This window comes from Aythya ferina, assembly GCF_964211825.1.
Source record: "Aythya ferina genome assembly, chromosome: 5".
In the NCBI taxonomy this organism is placed as follows: Eukaryota; Metazoa; Chordata; class Aves; order Anseriformes; family Anatidae; genus Aythya; species Aythya ferina.
In genome coordinates, this window is record NC_140301.1 from 7,066,918 (window position 1) to 7,085,261 (window position 18,344).

The window sequence follows — 18,344 nt, forward strand, 5'->3', positions numbered from 1 at the left end:
CTCCTGCATCCTCGAGGTCCCTGGGGCTGCTGACCGCTCAGCCTGCCCTTCGCACTCGCCTCCTGCCTTAAGGAGAGCTCTGGCGAGGGGGAAGAGAGAAGCTTAGTGCCAGCAGGCATGGCTCAAACAGCAACTCTCCTGAAAGAAACACCCAAACCCTGAGGGCTGGGCTAGAAGCTAACGAGCCCCCTGCTTGCTGCTCAGGGACTCGCTCGGGGGTCCCACAACGGGGCTCCCTCCACAGCAGGGGACACGGGACAGCACTGCGCTCCCAAAGCACAGCCCTCATAGGCACGAGCGTTAGCAGGAGAAGGTGAAACGAAATAAAATGAAATGAAAGGGAAGGGAAGGGGCTGGGACCGTGCCCGGGAGCCCCCTCAGGCCCTGAGGCAGCCTGAGGCAGCCTGAGGCAGCCTCACCCCGCCTCACGCCCCGCTCCCGGCGCGCCCCGCGCCGCTCCGCCCCCCGCCCCCGCGCCGCCATTTTGTGGGGAGCGCGGCCGGGGCTGGGGCCGTTGGCACGGCTCAGGGCGGGGAGCTGCCCCCCCCCCTCCCACCCCTCTCCCCGCTTTGCGGGGCGCTTTTTAACGTTTTATTTTTTATTAAAGCCACCGTGGGGGGCTCCGCGCCGCGGCCCTCTTTTAACCAGCCATGTCCGGAGACGGAGGCGCCGGCGAGCAGGTGAGCGGGAGGGGGGAGGCCGCGGGCCGCTCCCTCAGGGCTCCCTCAGGGAGGCACGGGGGGCGAGCGAGGCTCTTTTGGGGGCTCTTTTGGGGCTCCTTTAGGGCTCCTTTAGGGTTCTGGGGGTGGCAGCGTGGCCTTGCCCTTCCCTTCCCTTCTTCCTGCCCTTCCTTTTCCTTCCTCCTGCTTGGCCAGGCCCTGCCCGGGCCTCGGCCCCGTCCCCTCAGCGCCCCCCCTGTGTCGAGGAGCGGGTGGCACACGGCTCTTGGAGAAATAACTGCTGCTTCGATTGGTTTGGCTTATTTTGTTGTTGTTTGTGTCTTTTTTTAATGTGTTAAAAACACATATTTGTCATATTTTCCTATTTTCTAGGCAGAGGCAGTCAGGTTTTCATACCAGGTTCTTTTAATCTAGTGTTAACCTGAAGTATTTTCTACTGAGAGGCGGAATTTCTCTAAATAGCTCTTCTTAGAAGCTAGGGCTGCGTTTAAAATCTGCATTAGTAATAAAATCTGCGGGGTGGGGGTGAAAGTTCTTGGTTGGGGGAGAGGTGATTGATATCCCTACAGCTGCCTATGGAGCCTACGCTTTAAATCAAGCCATTGACCTAGTACTTCCTTTTTCAGAAGCTTTTTTTTGTAGAATTAAGGCTTTTTCCAAACCTGGTTATGCTTCTGTGTATCTGGGCCTGTATCTTGAAAGGGTGACATATAAGCTCTCTGTAGGGTCACTGGTTTCTGGGGTAGGGAAGGCAAGAATGTAAAATACCCAGTTTTTTTCTCATTGGGAAAACATGCTGTGAATTACCAGCCTGTATGCTCAACACTAGTGAGGTTAGTAAATGTTTGTATGCTCAAGCAAGAGGTTCTTCAGAAAGGTTTACTTCATCAGAAAAAGTAAGAACACGTTACAGTAAAATATTGACAATCCCGCTGTGGAATATGCTTCACATTCAAGCTACCCACCACAGTGTTTTTTTTAAAGTTGCACTGACAGTTAATTGCATAATTAAACTCAATTAAAGTGGTGTCTTCATTTCTGTAACTTGAAATATGTTACTGGGTAACTTACGGAGCACATGATGCTGACTTAAGGCTTTATTTTCTTTTGCAAGGAAAGACTTGGTATACAAAAGGTTGAACTACTGTCTGTATTCTAAAATAAAAGCTATTCTGGAAAGTATAATTAGCTTTCCTGTCGTGGTGCCATATCACAGAGGGTTTTAGCATTAAAAAAATGCAAATTATTTGCAGCATATGTAAGTCATCTATTTTAATACATGGGTTGGATTTTTGAAGTCTGTGTTAACTTCCAGCCTTCATCAGGTTTTGATTACTGTTGTCACATTGGGTACAATTCAAATATTAAAAAAAAAAAAAAAAAAAACAACTTCCATAGGCTTTGTTACATCTTTTCTTTACACCATGCTCTTTATGAAGGCAGTGTGCTGATTTTCCAGACCTCCAATTTTGTTAAGGTCAACTCCTTCCAGCAATTTTCTTCGGTTTCTGGACGTTGCCCTCCCCAATATTATTTTGTCAAGCCCTGGCAGGCTTCTGCTTCTTGTTCCTAACATTAAAACAGGACATAATTTGATATTGGTGTGTTGAGCAGTACCACCATGAAGGCTCCCCGCTCGGTTAGCACCAGCCCAGCTGCGCAGTGCGGCAGGAGCACTGGAAGGGTCGGTGTGGGTCTCACGGTGCTCGTTGCACAGTTACCTGGTCACAGTGTGCCTGTCCAAGAAGGAACAGCGAAGCATTGTGAGCAGGGCAGTGGCACCTTGCTCTTTTCTGCCACGCTGCTGATGTATAGCATAGCCCAGTGCTGCTAGCCAAAGGTCTCTCTGACCTTACGTGCACAATGTGCTTACAGAGTTAATGGCTCCTTTCCGTGCGAAGCTGAAGCGAGACAGGTTGGATTGCATCTGGCTTTCTTCTTTCATGTTTCCTCTCTGCTTGCGTGACCAGGTGCTGAGCTTTCGTGTGCCATTATTATTGACAGTCACGTACTTCGGTTGGTAGAAGGGGTGAGCACAGCTAGTTGTGCACAAGATGTGCACGGTGGAGTGTGTGATGCAGATGCTGAAGACGAGAAGTTTTCACAAACCAGAAGTGTTAGCTTGGAGTGGAGAGCATGTTGAATGTAGCACGGGTGGGAGAGTAAAGGTTTGGTAAGGTTAAAGGCTCAGGTGGAGATTGGGAGGCTTTGTTACACCACGTGCAGTCCAGCTGGAACGTGCCTTCCCCGCATTTTGGCTGAGCTTAGCTAAGCGCTGTCAGGCTGCATGGCTGTGGGGTAGAGCAGGAGCCTGAGCTACCAGGTGGAGGCCAGCTCCTCCTTGTGCTGTTTCTGCTGAACAAAGTTGGGTAAAGAGGGGGATAGGACAGGATATGGGAGTGTGGTGCAGGCACCATTATCGCATGGACCCTTTGGGGAGTCAGAGTAGTTTCAATTCTAGCACCATTTGCTATGCTGGACCCAAACTAATTTCTGCAGAACCAGTTGAGTGATACCAGAACTTAAAATTTGTTAGGCCCCTCCTAAACTCACGGCAAGGTCCACATGATGTTTAACCAGCCAGAATGTACAGGGTTGGTTTCTAGAATACCAAACGCTTTTATCAGTCTGTATCGTAGAAACCAACATTTCATAGACTGAAAGGCAGCATCTGTTGCTGTTTGCTAGAAAATTCCCTCATTTTCCCTGACAAGCTCTTCCCAATCTCTTGCATGTGTCGAGGTTAAAAAGAGGATGCACTTGCAGCTATTATTTCTTTACATTTTTTCTGAACCTTGATGTAATGTATTTGGTTCCATTTTCTGTGGTCATTGCTCCGTGTACTCTCAAAGAAGGCCTAAATGCATCCTGCTCTTTTTGCCTCTTTCTACCATGACAGAGCAACTTCTGTTATTCATTTAATAAATACAAAATTGCCAGACATGAATTTTATCTGAAGACTTGAGGCAGTAGTTATTTTACCCTTGCAATAGCTTACTTCTCACCGTTTAAGTCTAGAAACATGCATTTTCCACTTCCTGTACCATTTTCTGAGCTGTTTCTCAGCCTGCGATGCAGGTTACCTCTTATAAATATGAATCTGCTCCAAGACAGCGCTATGGAAAAAAGTCTGTGTGGTTTCTGTGATTATAGAAAAGACCTCGAAACAAGTATATTCTGTTGTGCCTTTTGTAGTATTTCCTGTCCCTCTCTACTCCATTCATACCTTGTGTGTGGTTGGTACAGTGCATTGTACGAGTCTCTGAATTCGAGGTGCGGTAGTAAGTAATGTAAGCAACTTCAGCTTAATATTTTAAAAACAGATGTTGGTGAGCACAGTGCTGAAAGCAAAGGCTTATTTTTGCAGGGTTGTGGGAGTTGAGCTTCACAGGAGGAATCATTTGAAACAGCAAGAAAAAAGACTAGGAGCATAGTAGCATAAATAGTACATAACTGGCTTTACTATCGCTGTTTACAGTTACTGTAGGAACTGGTAGGACATAGAATGAAAACAAGGTTGGTGGAGAAAGACGGATGTTTTTTCCATTTTTCTTTTTTTTGCACAATTGTAACCAAACTCTATATTTAAGCTGTGTTTTCTGAGACAATAAGTTCCAGAAACACCAAGAAGCTAAAGTGGAAAATGCCTAAGTCGTAACATTTGGGAAGTAGTCTCTTGAGGAAAGAATGGTAAACCTTATTAATCTAGAACTCTTGATTTGTACAGAGATAAAACATCCCAGATAATTGTTCATGGAAGTTTACCTGTAAAAGTATCCGTTGAAAAATTATTAGATTAATATGCTGGGTTACGTCTGCTAACAGTGACCCAATCTTAATGGGCAAAGATGCTTCCAAAATTGTGTTCACAGTTGAATTTCCTTAGTGGCCAAATAGAAGGCAAGGTATTATAAATAGATTCAAGACTTGCCTATGGGAAATACTTTACATTTTGGTGTCATTGTTTGTTGAATTCAGGAAAGGCTTTAGTTTCCATGGTTAAACAAGGCAATCTGGAGTTCGGTGTGGTCCTAGAATAACTGCAGCTGGGTGTTTGCTCTGAACTGAGTAGCTTTTCCTGTCAACAGTGAGTTAAGTTAGTAGGGGAAGTATGCTTGCTGGACACTGAGTATCTTGCTGTGTTTCCCCACTGAAACAATCGTTAGTACACAGAGTGCAGGAGGTCCAGCTCTGTGTTGTTTACTGTGCTAAAGTACAGGATGTGCAACAAGACAGGAACTAACAGCTTGCTATTTGCTCATATAGCCATAACGAAGTGTGAAGAAAAAGCTTAGGCTGGGCAAATGTGTAATTTAACCGAACTGGGAAACTTAACAATGTTTAAGGTGCATGTTTTTTCACTGCAAAAGATAATTTTGTGGAAGCGGGATGCTTTAAGCATTGGGATGCGTTATATGGTGTGAGCAGCTGAAAGAGAAGAAGGGTTTGGCTGGGTATTTTCTGACGGTTTGGAATCACGAAGGTTCGCTCTCAGAGGCCGGGGGAAACTCTTAGCTGATGCTTTTAGCAGGGAGGTATAAACCAAGAATTTTTCCTTGAAGGTGATTAAAAAGAACTTGCCGTAAAGACAAAGTCAATTCATGTGTTCTTGTTCCCTCTGACATATTTCATGAATTCAGATGTGGCTTTTGTACAATCGATTGATTTTGTTGGAAGAAACCTTTTATGCTCTTAGTATCTGTGAAACTAAGGATCCATTGCCGTTTATCTGCGTACAAATAATGAAAGCTGTGAATCAGACTAGATATTATGAATACAAATACTGACAGAGAGACAATTTTAAGTGCTAAAAAGATGCAGTGACCTTAAGTGGGTTGTTTGTGGGATTGGAACCCAATCACATGGGATGTATACTGAACACAGTTATCAAAAGAAAAGGACAAAAAGTACTTTCCCAGTTTGAACGCAACAATTCTTTGCAGCATTTTTATCCAGGCGTTGAAGAACAGATAAGTTAGTATCCAATTTGGTAGTTTGTATGGTAGTTTACGCCGATGTAAGTTGGGACTCGGGTTCTGTATTTTTTTGAATTCCGTATTCTTCATCACATCTGATCCTGATAACAGGGAGCTGAGCCAATTAGAAAGCTGATTGCTTTCCTAATAGTTTTTCTATTTTTTTTCTGCTGATTTAACTCCCTGAACTGGCGTGTTACAGAATGAGGCAAGCTCAGGCACGTGCCTTAACCAGAGGAAGGGACTGAAAATGCTTATATAGGGGCAAGATTGTCAGTGGACAGCACCCTGTGGGTGAAGTATTTAAGGTGTAGCATACTGGCTCTTGTGCAGGTGATACAAATAGAAGTACATAATCACAGCTTGGGAGCATGTGACTTTTGATTAACAGCAGCTCTAAGCACAGAGTTAGTTACCATGCAGTTTTCAAGACTGTGATCTTTCTAGTTGTAGCTGGGCAAGGTTAAAAGTCGCAGCTCCCTGCTCCCCTTCACTGTGTGCTTACAGAAGTTAGTCCTCAGAGATTTTCACGTGTCACTGAATGCAGGTGTGTACTCACACCCAGCTCTGGCAAAGTGGTCCACACTGGAAAGCCTAAGCATTGATTTCTCTGGCATGTTGGGAATGATTAGGCATGAAGGTGAAAGGTAATGAGATCTTGTTTAGTTCAGTTATAACCTGAACACTGGTTTGCCTGCAATGTAGTTTGCTCTACATGTGGATGGCTCTTATAGGATATATATATATATATTTTTTTAACCCAGGGAAAAGGAGAGGGAATGCTCACTGGCCTGAAGAGTTCGGGTATTTTCTTGCTGGTGATGTTAGATATAAACAATACCAAACAGTCCATCTTAAAACCATATCTCATTTATCAGTTCTGCAGAGCTCCTGTGTTTTTCTTCTGTTTGCATGGATAAATTTTCTGCTGATGCTAAATGAATACTTGCTAATTTAAGAAATTAGTCCTCCAACTTCTTTCAAATAAAAGAATCAATGTTTTCTTACGCTTCCTACATGGATTAGGAGTCCTATATCACACATACAACATTATTGTAGGATTACTGGGATTATGCATCGTGTCAGCAGTTATTTTTGTAGTAGCTTAATTTATTGCAGCCATTCGGAGGTTATTGCCCTATATCTGCACGGGTGAAATTGACTTCCTGGAAGCCCTTAACAGTTTTGCGGCAGTGTCAGCTGAGTTCAGTGTGTCAGATGGAAAGGTTGGAGGTAATGCAGCTGAGCTACTGCTGAAAGAGTTGGGATGCACTACAATGCTCCATTCCACATTTTCCTGTTTGGAAGTGCCTAGTTGCTGTAGAGCACCCTGTGCTTGAAGAAATGTTTCAATTGTTGTGTAGTGTAGAGCAATAAATTGTAGCCAGTGTTAATAGTACTCCTAAAAACTAGGCGTTTCTGTCTAATTGAATAATGAATAATCTATGCGTGCTTGAATATTTGAGAAGAATAGATTTCATTGAGCCAGAATACAATGAGGAGCAATGCTTACCACTGCTGTGGGGCAAATTTGAATTTAGTGTTTTACTGAATTTTTTTGGATTTACTGAACCCTACAGTTTCGGGTCATCTGTAGAGATAACATAAATTGTCTTTTAAGCTTGGAAAATTCAGATTCAGTGCTGTCTTTCATAAGTTGAAGTATGCTCATGCATGCATGTCATTTTGGAAAAAAATGATGTCACTAGTTCATTTCATGCTGTTTCACATCCTAGAGCTGTATTACTTCAACTACTGTATGTAGTATTGTCCAGTCAGCATTTCAATGGACTTAGAGATATAAAGATGTTCATATGGAGACTTATAAATTTCCTACTTTTGAACTGTCAAGTTTGAGCTAAATTTTTAAATGTAATTTGTTATGAAATTAATTTTACAAATTAATTTGCTGTGGGATGTGATACTTGCTTTCAAAGTTACACTGCTTTGCACCAAGCAATTACTCTAAGAATGACTCAGTGCTGAATTAAAAAGAATAGTGGTCTTCATACATAAACCCCTATAAAATGTTCTACTAATTTTTTCTTTTCCTTTCACACGACTGCTCTAACGCATCAGTGTAACGCTTCTCTAGCATTCTTGATCGTTTGTCCATTCTATAAGTAAAAAAAAAATACTAATGTGAAGTGATAAGGCAAATAACTTGATTTAGATTCTGCTAGGAGGACTGACAGGAAAATTAGTAGTGCTGAGAAATGTTAAAAATACGGTAACTTTCTGAATGATTAAAGTTGAATTATCATGTAGAACACAAGTAACTTCAGTGTAGTAGTATATCTGCAAAGGTTAACAAAACTGAAGTGGGGTGGAGGGAGGAAGAGGACCTGCTGAAAATAAAGTTAATATTCCTAGGTAGGGATATCTTACTTGCAGGCTCACTGCGTTTGCTATCTTCAGCTTTGTCTTGTTTTAAAAATCATTGTGTTGCACAATACTTTGCTGGCAGCTTATCTTCTTATAAGACTACTGCAATGGTTCTGTTTATTATTGCACTGAGGAATAAATGATTTTCCAGTAAAATCCATTAATAATACCGTGGGTTTTTACTCTTAGAATGTCTGGTCCTCAGAAGTGATGTGCAATAGCGATGCTTGTTCATTTCATGAGAAATCACAACTCTGTAGTGTTATACATGTCTAGTTGCCTTCTCTTTTTTTGCGTGTGAGGAAACCTTTGATAGAGGTGAGCATTAGTTCTCTCTGTCCTGCTTACTGTTTCTATAATCTTCAGAGCTACATATTGGCCTAGATCCAACAATAAGAAGTAAAATGACTTCCTTGAAATAATCTTATAGCAGCTGACAGGTTTTTTTTTAGTGTTTTGTACAGTAATAAGTCACCGTCCTCCTGTATGATACAGAATGGTGTATTGTAACAGTAAATACGTAGGTAACTTGTAAAATTTCTCCATAAATATTTTATAGTAATATTATAAATTCTTATTATTACTGCATGAGAGCAAAGCATGCTTGATCATATGATTTGGACCTGCTAACAATTGCCTGAAAATGAGCCAAGTTCAGAACGTTCACAAAAAAGAGTACACAGGTCAGAACAATATTTCACATTTAATTTTAAAAAAAAAGCTTTGTAGCATTTGGGGTTGTAATAAGCATGCGTTTAAAAGGCTTGAGTGGATGTGATCATTATGGATAGTAATTCTATTTTCGTATACTTCATGCCAACAGTGTTAAATCTAGGGATTTTTTTCTGGAAATCATAAAGATATTTCCACAAAAACAACTTCAAAAGAAAATTTCAACCTATACTGCAAGAGTAGCTTTGTTAACAAGGTAACGTTCAATGTAGTACAGATTTCAGTATCAAAAAAAGGTTTTAAACTCAAATCTAAATGTCTCAGTGTAAAGAAAACATTTTATGGTAGGTAGTGCCAAAGCTATGGGAGGGCAACTGAGAACTTGCTGATTGAAAGATCAGGAAATGAACAGAAAAGGAATTGTGCTTAGATAGCATGTACATGTTGCTGCTAGAATTGTCATCTCCTAGTTTTGTTGTTAAATCTTGTGATATAAAATATTTACTGTCTTGCCTATGCAGAATGATTCAAGCAGTAAACTGGATTTGTTTGGCTGAGGGCTGTAATACAAAAATCAGTCTGAATTTACTTAAGCCATCTTAAAAGTTTCAGGTCAGTACAACTGTTTGAAATTCATAGTGTGCTAAGTTTTCTGGCAAACCTGAGTTTGTTCTAGTGTTCTAAAATAATGTAGATTAGTCTAGCTTTTTGCTGGCTCACCAAATGTGTAGAGCCTGTGGTAAGAATACATTATCTTACTGAAACAACTTGCTTTTACAGATAAAATTACAATGAGCTTCAGCATAAAAATCTGACGTCTGTTGTCAGAGTGTTGTCATTAGCTTCACCTTATAGCTGGGATTGAATTTGTGAAAATCTACTTGTGATCTCTTATGTCTTCTCTCTAATTTTTCTAGGCTGCCGAATATGTCCCAGAAAAAGTGAAGAAAGCTGAAAAGAAATTAGAAGAGAATCCATATGACCTTGACGCTTGGAGCATTCTCATTCGAGAGGCACAGGTTTAGTGACATAGGATTACATTTCCTTATCTATGGTCCACTCACACTATTTGGTTCTGGAGTAAAATCAGCATATTCATTTACATAAATCATAATATTGTAAATGCTGTTTTGATTTTCAATTTTTAGAATCAACCTATAGACAAAGCACGGAAGACCTATGAACGCCTTGTTGCCCAGTTCCCCAGTTCTGGCAGATTCTGGAAACTGTACATTGAAGCAGAGGTTAATATTTTAACATTCTTTCTTATATAACATTTAATAGGAATTTAAGTTTACACTCTCATAAGCGTAAATAAGATAGGCACATTCAATCTACAGACAGGGGGATTTAAAGTATACCTTGCGTTTATTTTTGTAAAATAGGTACAAAGGAGTAATTAAAATGAATTCTTAAAGTATTGGGTCTTTTATGAGATGATGATTGTTGCATTATGGAATTGCAACAACATTAAAACAGTTTCACTGGTATTGGAGTGCTTTAGCCTTTTCTTTACTTGTCGTGTCAATTTATTGCCTCCTGTGTCATTTATTTAGAGGACATTTTTTATTCATACGTACAACGTTATTTGACTTTCTGTGGATGTTTGGATCTTTTAATATTTTTGCTTCCATAGGGAACTGAGTATTTCTGTGAGTAGTGTTTTCAGGGAGGGTGTGGGATGGGGATGGCTGAGTTCTGGAACAACAATGCTGGGAAAATGTGTTAGCACTACTCATTAGCTGCTAGAAATCCAATCAAAATTGGGATTATTCACGTAACTATAAAACTACAGTATTTTTGTACCCACTAAATGCACTGACCACTTAAACATACTTTAATGATGTGCTATGAAATATACTCTAGTATGGGTGTGTTTTTTAAATTTTCTTTAACTATTTTATAACAATACACATACTTTTCATGGGCATCTTTTAGCTGCACATTTTTCTTGAGACAAGTCTTCTGAACAAGTGGTGGGGACCTGTGCTTCATAGATACGAAATGAGCTAGCTAAATTTTTTACTATTTGATGTGAAAATTGATAAGCAGCAATCTGAGTGGCAAAACTTTACTGTATAGTTATCATATTGTATTTCACATTAATTTAAGAATCAAAATGCATCCTGGCAGTAAATCTTTAAAGCTTATGAAATAAAACTGGGATTATGGGAACCTAACAGAGAATTTTATATTGCAGTTTGTAGGAAGATGTAATAGTACAACCTCAAATGAAAAATACCGAATGAAGTACCCTTGAGTTTACACAATTTCGTTTCTAATAGTTTGTAGTGGTTACTGGAATGATGGTGATTGGACATATTTGGGAGATTGTGAATGCACTAACACATACAGATGTGAATTTTTCCCTTTGGCACCCTACAGGCAAATTCATTAGCCTCTCGTACCCTTCAATGTTTGCTATAGAAGCTAGTCTTTAGAATCTAACCTAATTGGAGGATTACCCTAAAGTTGCCTGGGATTTGGTGGTTATTTAAAAGTTTTATCTTTCCCATGACTTAAATTTAAGAGGTGAATAAGACCACCTCAGAAAGTCTATACTATGTATGGCATCACAGATCATTCAGCAGAAAGTATTGTTATCAGTGGAAGGTTCCTTGTCTCAGCCTGAGTCTTGAACCACAATCAGAGATGAATAGACAGACATTACTGCCCTTAATCAATACCTTTAAACTAATTTATAATCTCATAGTATTTAGAAACACAAACAGTGGCAAAGCTTAAACAGTCTAGGATGTAATTCTTAAGTGCTTCTTCAAGGAGAGAAGATGAGCTTCTGCACAGCTGGTATGGTAACCAAGTAACACAAGGTAAACTTCAGAAGGAGACAGTTGGCAGTAAGATCTTGTGCGTGCACGCGTGTGTGTGGGTGTCTGTCTGTAATTACACTTGAAATATAAGAGAAATGGAATACATGATTCTGTTACTCAAAAAAAAAAAAAGGGAAAATGTAAACTGTGGAGATCTGGTAGAGTTTACACTTGAAATGGGTTATGCTTAAAAGAAATGCAAGGGGTTATTTTTTGGAAACTTACCTGAGAAGAGAGAAACTCCTTTTTTAAACTCATTTTTTAAACTTCGGTTATGACTTGTATTTCCAACTTTTCTTCCCTGTTCTCAGTAATTCTTTCAGAACTGACTTAGTTACTGATACAACTCCTAATCAACGTGCTTATATCTGCCTGTTCAGTATATGTAACCATTTATAGCTGCAAGCCGAAATAACTTCCCGTTTCCAAATTCTTCAGTAAAAAATATATTCACACAATTGTACACTGTTGTCAGTGTTGTTTAAAGTTGTACATTATATGTACAGTCCTGTCAGAGTGAATTCAAAGTGAAATGTTATCTCAAGTGTTCTTTTAACAGTATGAGCATAAGTTATTTTTTTTCTAAGTCTACCTGACATAGCTAGAGGAATTGTTTTGAGGCTTTTCTCACAGCCTTAAGATGTACAAGAAATATATGGAAGGTACTTCCCGAAATCTTTTTTCTCTTGGAAACCCTAGCATTCTCCTGCTGCTATGAGGTTTTCCTTGGATACTTCAGAATTACAGGTCTTTCCAGTCTTGAGTTGGGAAAGTAAACTTGGGGTAAATCTGTGTTTATCGTTGCTTTTGATTCACTTTCACTGCTTCTGTATTTAAATCTGGAAACTGCTACATCTTCAGTTATCTCTGAGGTATGTTTCTCCTGATGTCAGAACAACCATATCACTTTCCTCTTTAACATGATAACTTGTTTCCTCTGGGTGTCACGGAAGGAGAGGAAGGTGAGGGCTGTTTCCTGCCAGGTTGTCTTTCACTGGATAGTTCTGTCCACTGAACTACACGAGTCTGAGATGAATATCATTACATAGTGATGTTCTATTATTGGAAGATGAGTTAGGGTAAAGGTTATGATTGTGGCCTCAAGAAAAATGATTTAGCCCTGTAACAGATGTTCTTTATAAAAAATATTAGGAAATATTTAAATTTCCCTTTGTCTAACTTGAGGAATGTGTTCTTTTCAGTTACTTCCAATCTTATAGTTTATAAACAATGATTTTTTACTTTATGAACAAAAACCGTTGCCATGCATACGCTGCTTCATTTTGTAGTGTGAAACTTAACAACTTAACTGCAGACCTTACTGCTGTGATTACTTTTTTTTTATGACAGTGTTACTCACTGTCTCTTTTATTTTGCTATATTACTTGGTTCCCTAGTGGAATATAGTGTAAAGCAGTGCTCAGCACTTAGTATATCATCTAATGTATTACCACTGATGTACAGACTGTGCTGAATTAGCTGAATACTTTGTGTTTCCATTTTGTATGCCAAGCACTGATTCTGCTCTCTGTTAAAGCTGGTTTGGCAGTCATTTGAACAGGGAAATTAACTGGGAAGAGCACACTTGGACACTTTGCTATGTGGAACTTTAATATTAAAAGTTTGAATTTGTCAAAAGGAAATTTTGATTCTGAAATCTGAATTCTGAAATTTTGATTTATTTCTTCTGACATTCAGAGAAGCAGTTGCAGGACATAGAATTAGTAGAATTGGATCAAGTGTCTCCTGGCTCACAACATGTTGGGGTCATAGCATTTAAATGCATAAGGCTTATGAAAATAGAGTTTGGTTAGTGAATTAGACTGTAGTCTATTTTTATACATTTTAACAAGTAAAAGTATTTAACTATATATTTATCATCTCTTAAAACTTGGGAATTGGAGCAGTTATATTACTCCGGTTACTCAGACTGTTTTCTCTAGTTGCTTGAAGCACATTTTTCTCTTGATGCTTTTTCTATCAAAAACCAACTTCCAGAAAATTAGACTCAATTCACATATCAGTGCCTCTTTCACAATTTTAAAAACGATCATATAAGTCTGTCCCACGTGTACCGTAATGTTAAATTAATAGATCACATGATCTGGATTCTGTCCTGCTCTGCTGATTTGCTGTGCCTTTTTGGGTAAGTTATTTAACCTGTTTTTACAATTATTAAAACACGGATACCTACCTACCTACCTCACAGGGTTGTTGTGAGGCTCACTTAATGATTAAAGTGCTTTTGGCATCTGGCTAAAAGGTACTGCAGAAATGTAAAAATAAATTATGTTCTAATACACCCTGTGATGCTGTAGGCCCAGCTGTCTGTTACTGTTTCCTCTGTCTCTTTGATTGTTTGACCAATCTTTTAAATACTGAAAGACCTGTTAATTCCTTTCATACACTTGAAAGAACTTTCACTTTACTGGTGGTGTAGGTATTTCAGTAGTTCTGCAACAAGCGTTTGACATCATTGCCTTTTTTTCCTCTAGTTTCCCTTAAGAAATCACTAGGTTGACAATCCTTTCAAGCACATTTATTAAACTGTGTTCGTATGTTTTCAACGCTTTATGAATTTTTAGTTCCTGTCAGGTTAAATTGAAACTTTAATTGTCCTGAATGTTTCAGGCCAGTTCACACCACACCCTTTTACCTTTTCTGTTGGGCATATTTCATTATATCTTGGTCACTTTGAACTGTTGTTAGTAGGCACTGAAAGTTTTCTATTATTAAAGATTTAAAAGTCATAAGCACAAGACAGTTGTGACAAATATCCCCACATCTAGAAACAATAAATACACAACTAGTAAGTTGCATGTAAAGTGTTTGGCTGTTAATATGTATTTTTCATCTTGCAATTTTTTTCAAGTAAGACCTCTGTGTTACTGCTTGTTCTAAACAAATGAAATTAGATACAATTGTTCAGATAATTTCTATTTGATATGAACATTTTGAATTTTAGATGTCTCAGTAACAGAACAGATGCTGTATGAGGGTTCAGATGTTGGGCCCAAGGCTTAGGGTTGATTGTTTTGCATTTCATCATATGCAATACATCAGTATCTTTAATTCGTGTATTTCACGCTGGTGTGGATGCTAGTCAGAATGTATCATTTAACACACTTGTATATGAAAAATGTAAATAAAACCATTTAGAAAAATGATTGTTTTTGTTCAAAATGTTTGTGTTTCTTCAAAGCATTTTCTTCCCGTTTTACTTTAATCTGTTTCTGAGTTCAGAAAAAAATTATTACACTTCCAGAATGCTTCTGTTTGGGGAGAAATGGGAACTGACATCTGTCAGGATGGAGTGATCAGAATCATAGAAAAATAGACTTAGCTGAGATTCTGTTTAGTGGTTCATTCAGTTGAAAATATTGTATATATTGCTAGCCAATTTGTGTAAATTTCTTACAGAAAACATATCCCGTATCACTCCCCTCCTGCCCCCACCTCCCCTATTTTACCACAGTTCAGATAGAAAACTTCTGCTTTTGAGAAACTGTTGTACAGGTGCTCTGTACAAACATCCATAATGCACATTCTTGACTACCTCAGTCTGAGACTTTTAATCTTTTTTTTACAACTGTATTATTTATGATCTTTTCTTATTCATGTGTGGACTTGTTCCATTCCTGTTAATAAATGTTGTTCTGTCTGTGTGATTATTGTAGACTTGCACTAGAAATGAAATGCAACTCCTTCCCTGTCTTTTCTGCTCAATATGTAAATACAGGCACGTACACCTTGCATAGTTGCCATGGTCCTATAATGTGTAATATCAGAAAGCTATCCGCATCACTGATGTTAGTTTCAGGTGGTGTGGTACAATAGTAGTAGATTTCTAGATAACTTCTGTATTTAATCATAAAAATAACATCATGGGAAAGTATTAGGAGTTTTAATTTTGAAGTGGAAGTGATGCTTAATGAAGAGATTACTGTGAACCCTCTTCTATAGTGTGTTGCTGTTTTCACATGAATAAACATGGACTGCTTCTTGTTCTGTCGTATTCTTTCAATGTGGGGTGACAGAAACATTGGAAATGTTAGTTATATAAAACACTTGTTCACAACACCTTTGAAGTCTCACTTCCAAGTGTAATGAAGACAGTGACAACTTTCCTCATTGTGTGCCTTCTTTTGTTCTGATCATGTGCTGATCCTTCTGCTGATGTTCTGAAAGGGGGGGGGAGGAGTATGTGTGTGTCAGGTCAGACACAAATGCCAGCTTCTTTCCAAGGTCTGAACCTGAAAGAACTTATCGTAAATACGGAGCTTTTGTATGAACCACTTACTAGCTACAGATTGGTTATCTTCATCTGGATCGATGAAGGAGCTGTAATTTGAAGTAGCGTATCGTAATTTCTCATTCTCTCATTCCTTTCTACATCTTTTCCAGCTTCCAGTTGTCAGCTGGTTGAGTTACTTGTTGATCTGTCTTCAGGTTTTGAGAAGCCCACTGGCTGGGAGGACGCTTTCTGCTAAACCGTATCTGTTAGTGCTGCTGCCTAAAACAAATCATTATTTGCTATAGGATCTCTTTGCAGGTTGTGAAAAGGCTGTTGAGTCACTGCTGCAATGAAACACAGTGGCTTCTCTTAAATAGCAACTTCTGTGAAGGCAATTCTTTCATTCTGTGAGCTGTTAGTGTGCACTCTTTAAGAGTGTGCATTTTTTTTTCCCCTTATTAGGGTATGCTTTTTCTCAATGCTGGTTCAATGTGACAAGTGTTCTACATCCAGTTTTGGAATTCTGCAATGAAGCGTTGTGTAGTTAACACAACAAGCTTTGACATTTTTCCATTCTTACATAAAACAATTCAAAAGTGAGAAGAGATAATGTACATAGAATCCACTGGTACACGACTGTACCATTGTACACAAGGCATCCAGGTATTTCTTGTGGCGTATATTATACATGCAGTTATCTTCATATTAAAAGGTCTTATAAGGGATTGGAATTTGATTCATATTGGGGGTTAAAACCAGTTTGGTGGTAATAAATGCTCATAACAGATGTATGAGAGCATTTGCAGAGTTCAGTGGAACTATGCTGTCAGAAATGTTTCCGTCTAAGGGTAGGCATTTTAAGTAGAAAGATGCTTTTCTAATTGAATTCATGGACAGTTTTCAGTAATAGTATTACAGAGCAGAGTCCTATTGCCTCCAGATATAAGACTTTTTAATAGAGCTTGCTTCTAACCTGAAGTATGGACATTGGATCAGGCTTTAGGTGTTTTGTTGTAAAAGCAGGTTGTTCTGAGCCACCTGACAGGGCCCATGCGCTAATATTATTTTTCACAAGTTCCAGTGAACACATTACTGATCGCACATAAAGAAATATTTCTAGTAGATCTTTCAACCAAAGGTCTTTGTAGACAGACTGCTAGGCTAAAGACTTGCACAGTTCAGACGTGTTGAACTTTCTCCAAAGGGAGGAAAGCTAGATTTATTGATATGCTGAGGAGTTGTAATAATTTTAGTCATACCTTCAACCTGACTCTGTTTCAGCAAGACAAGTATAGAGCTTGCAGATGTGTACCTGTATGGGCTTTATCATTATGAATTAATTCAAACTGTTCCTCTGAATCAACCCATTTGGAAAGTTCAGTAGCGTGATGCCATCTTGCCTCGTTAAACTCCTGTAACGTGACCACATAAAACTTTCTAATGAGGGCAGCTTCATCGCTTCAGATCCCCCATGGTTTGCACTACGTGAATGCATAGAATGGGGAATAAGTGGGAATAAGAAAGCAGTGCGTGAATCCGGATAGAGCAGTGACTGCACACACTTGGAACTGTTAAGCCATGAGTACAGCAGAACAAACTCTTGCTGTAAACAGTCAGATACTTTTGTATTGGTTTATATAAGAGTGGGCATCAAATACATTCAAAAATACTTTAATCATTCATTTGGACTAGAGAGGCAACTTGCAAAATGGTGCCTAGTTAAGTGATTTATTTCTTTGAGTCAAGACTAACAAAAGCATCAAATTCAGATACCATGTCTTATAGAGGTGAAGGCTTTCAATTGCTTTCCAAGTGTTTAAACATCTTTTTTTTTTTTTTTTTCTTTTTTAAGAAGATCCTCAGAGATTAAAATGGGTTACATATGCAAAAGTGAGGCAGCAGGTTTTAGTGTGCTGTCCTGCAGATACAACATATATGGTGAAGTAACTTTGCTGTGCTCAGGGGAGCTCCATTTATACAGAAAAACAAGTATATTTTAAATGTTTGTAGTGTTACCTACCAGTAGAAAGGGCAACCTGGCTGCAGCTGAGTCTTTGTTCCCTTTTCCTTAAGAAAAGGGAAGATGCTACATCGAGGAACAAAAATTCCTAAAGCTTTTTTTTCCTCATGCTCTATTTTTTTTTTCTTCTTGGAGGAAATGAAGTGTGTAATGGTTACAGTTGGTGGCATTTTACAGTGCGTATAAGGGTTCTGGTACAACTTCCTATTAAGTTCTCCTTTAATTTAGGAATTTAATTTAGTGTGTAAGAACATATGTATTAGTGTACTGCTTCTCACCCCTTCTCCCCCGAGCTGGGGAGAGCATACATACTCGATACTATTTTTCAAAATTATTTCAAATTGGCTTTGGAACTAGTAAATGACTGGTCCTGGTTTAACACTGATACAATTCATCTCAAATCTGCTTTCAGGATATCCGAAGGGCAGGCAACAAATGTATTTGGCTTCTCTCAAATTCTGCATCCGTAGAGCTTCTGTTAGGGGCTTGGTCCCCGGAATATACATGCATTATATATGTTAATTAACTAAATGATGGGTAGGATGA

General features: G+C 39.0%; 1 protein-coding gene across 1 annotated transcript in view; it reads left to right on the top strand.

Moving 5' to 3' along the window:
- The first annotated feature begins 469 nt into the window (after window positions 1–469).
- The window catches only part of CSTF3 (cleavage stimulation factor subunit 3), a 49,146-nt gene continuing 31,271 nt past the window's right edge, over window positions 470–18,344 (top strand). The window contains exons 1-4 of the mRNA XM_084520211.1: window positions 470–529; window positions 608–680; window positions 9,631–9,732; window positions 9,862–9,957. Of these exons, the coding sequence (XP_084376337.1) occupies window positions 651–680; window positions 9,631–9,732; window positions 9,862–9,957 (228 nt within the window). The 5' untranslated portion in view covers window positions 470–529; window positions 608–650. The remainder of the gene's footprint in view (window positions 530–607; window positions 681–9,630; window positions 9,733–9,861; window positions 9,958–18,344) is intronic.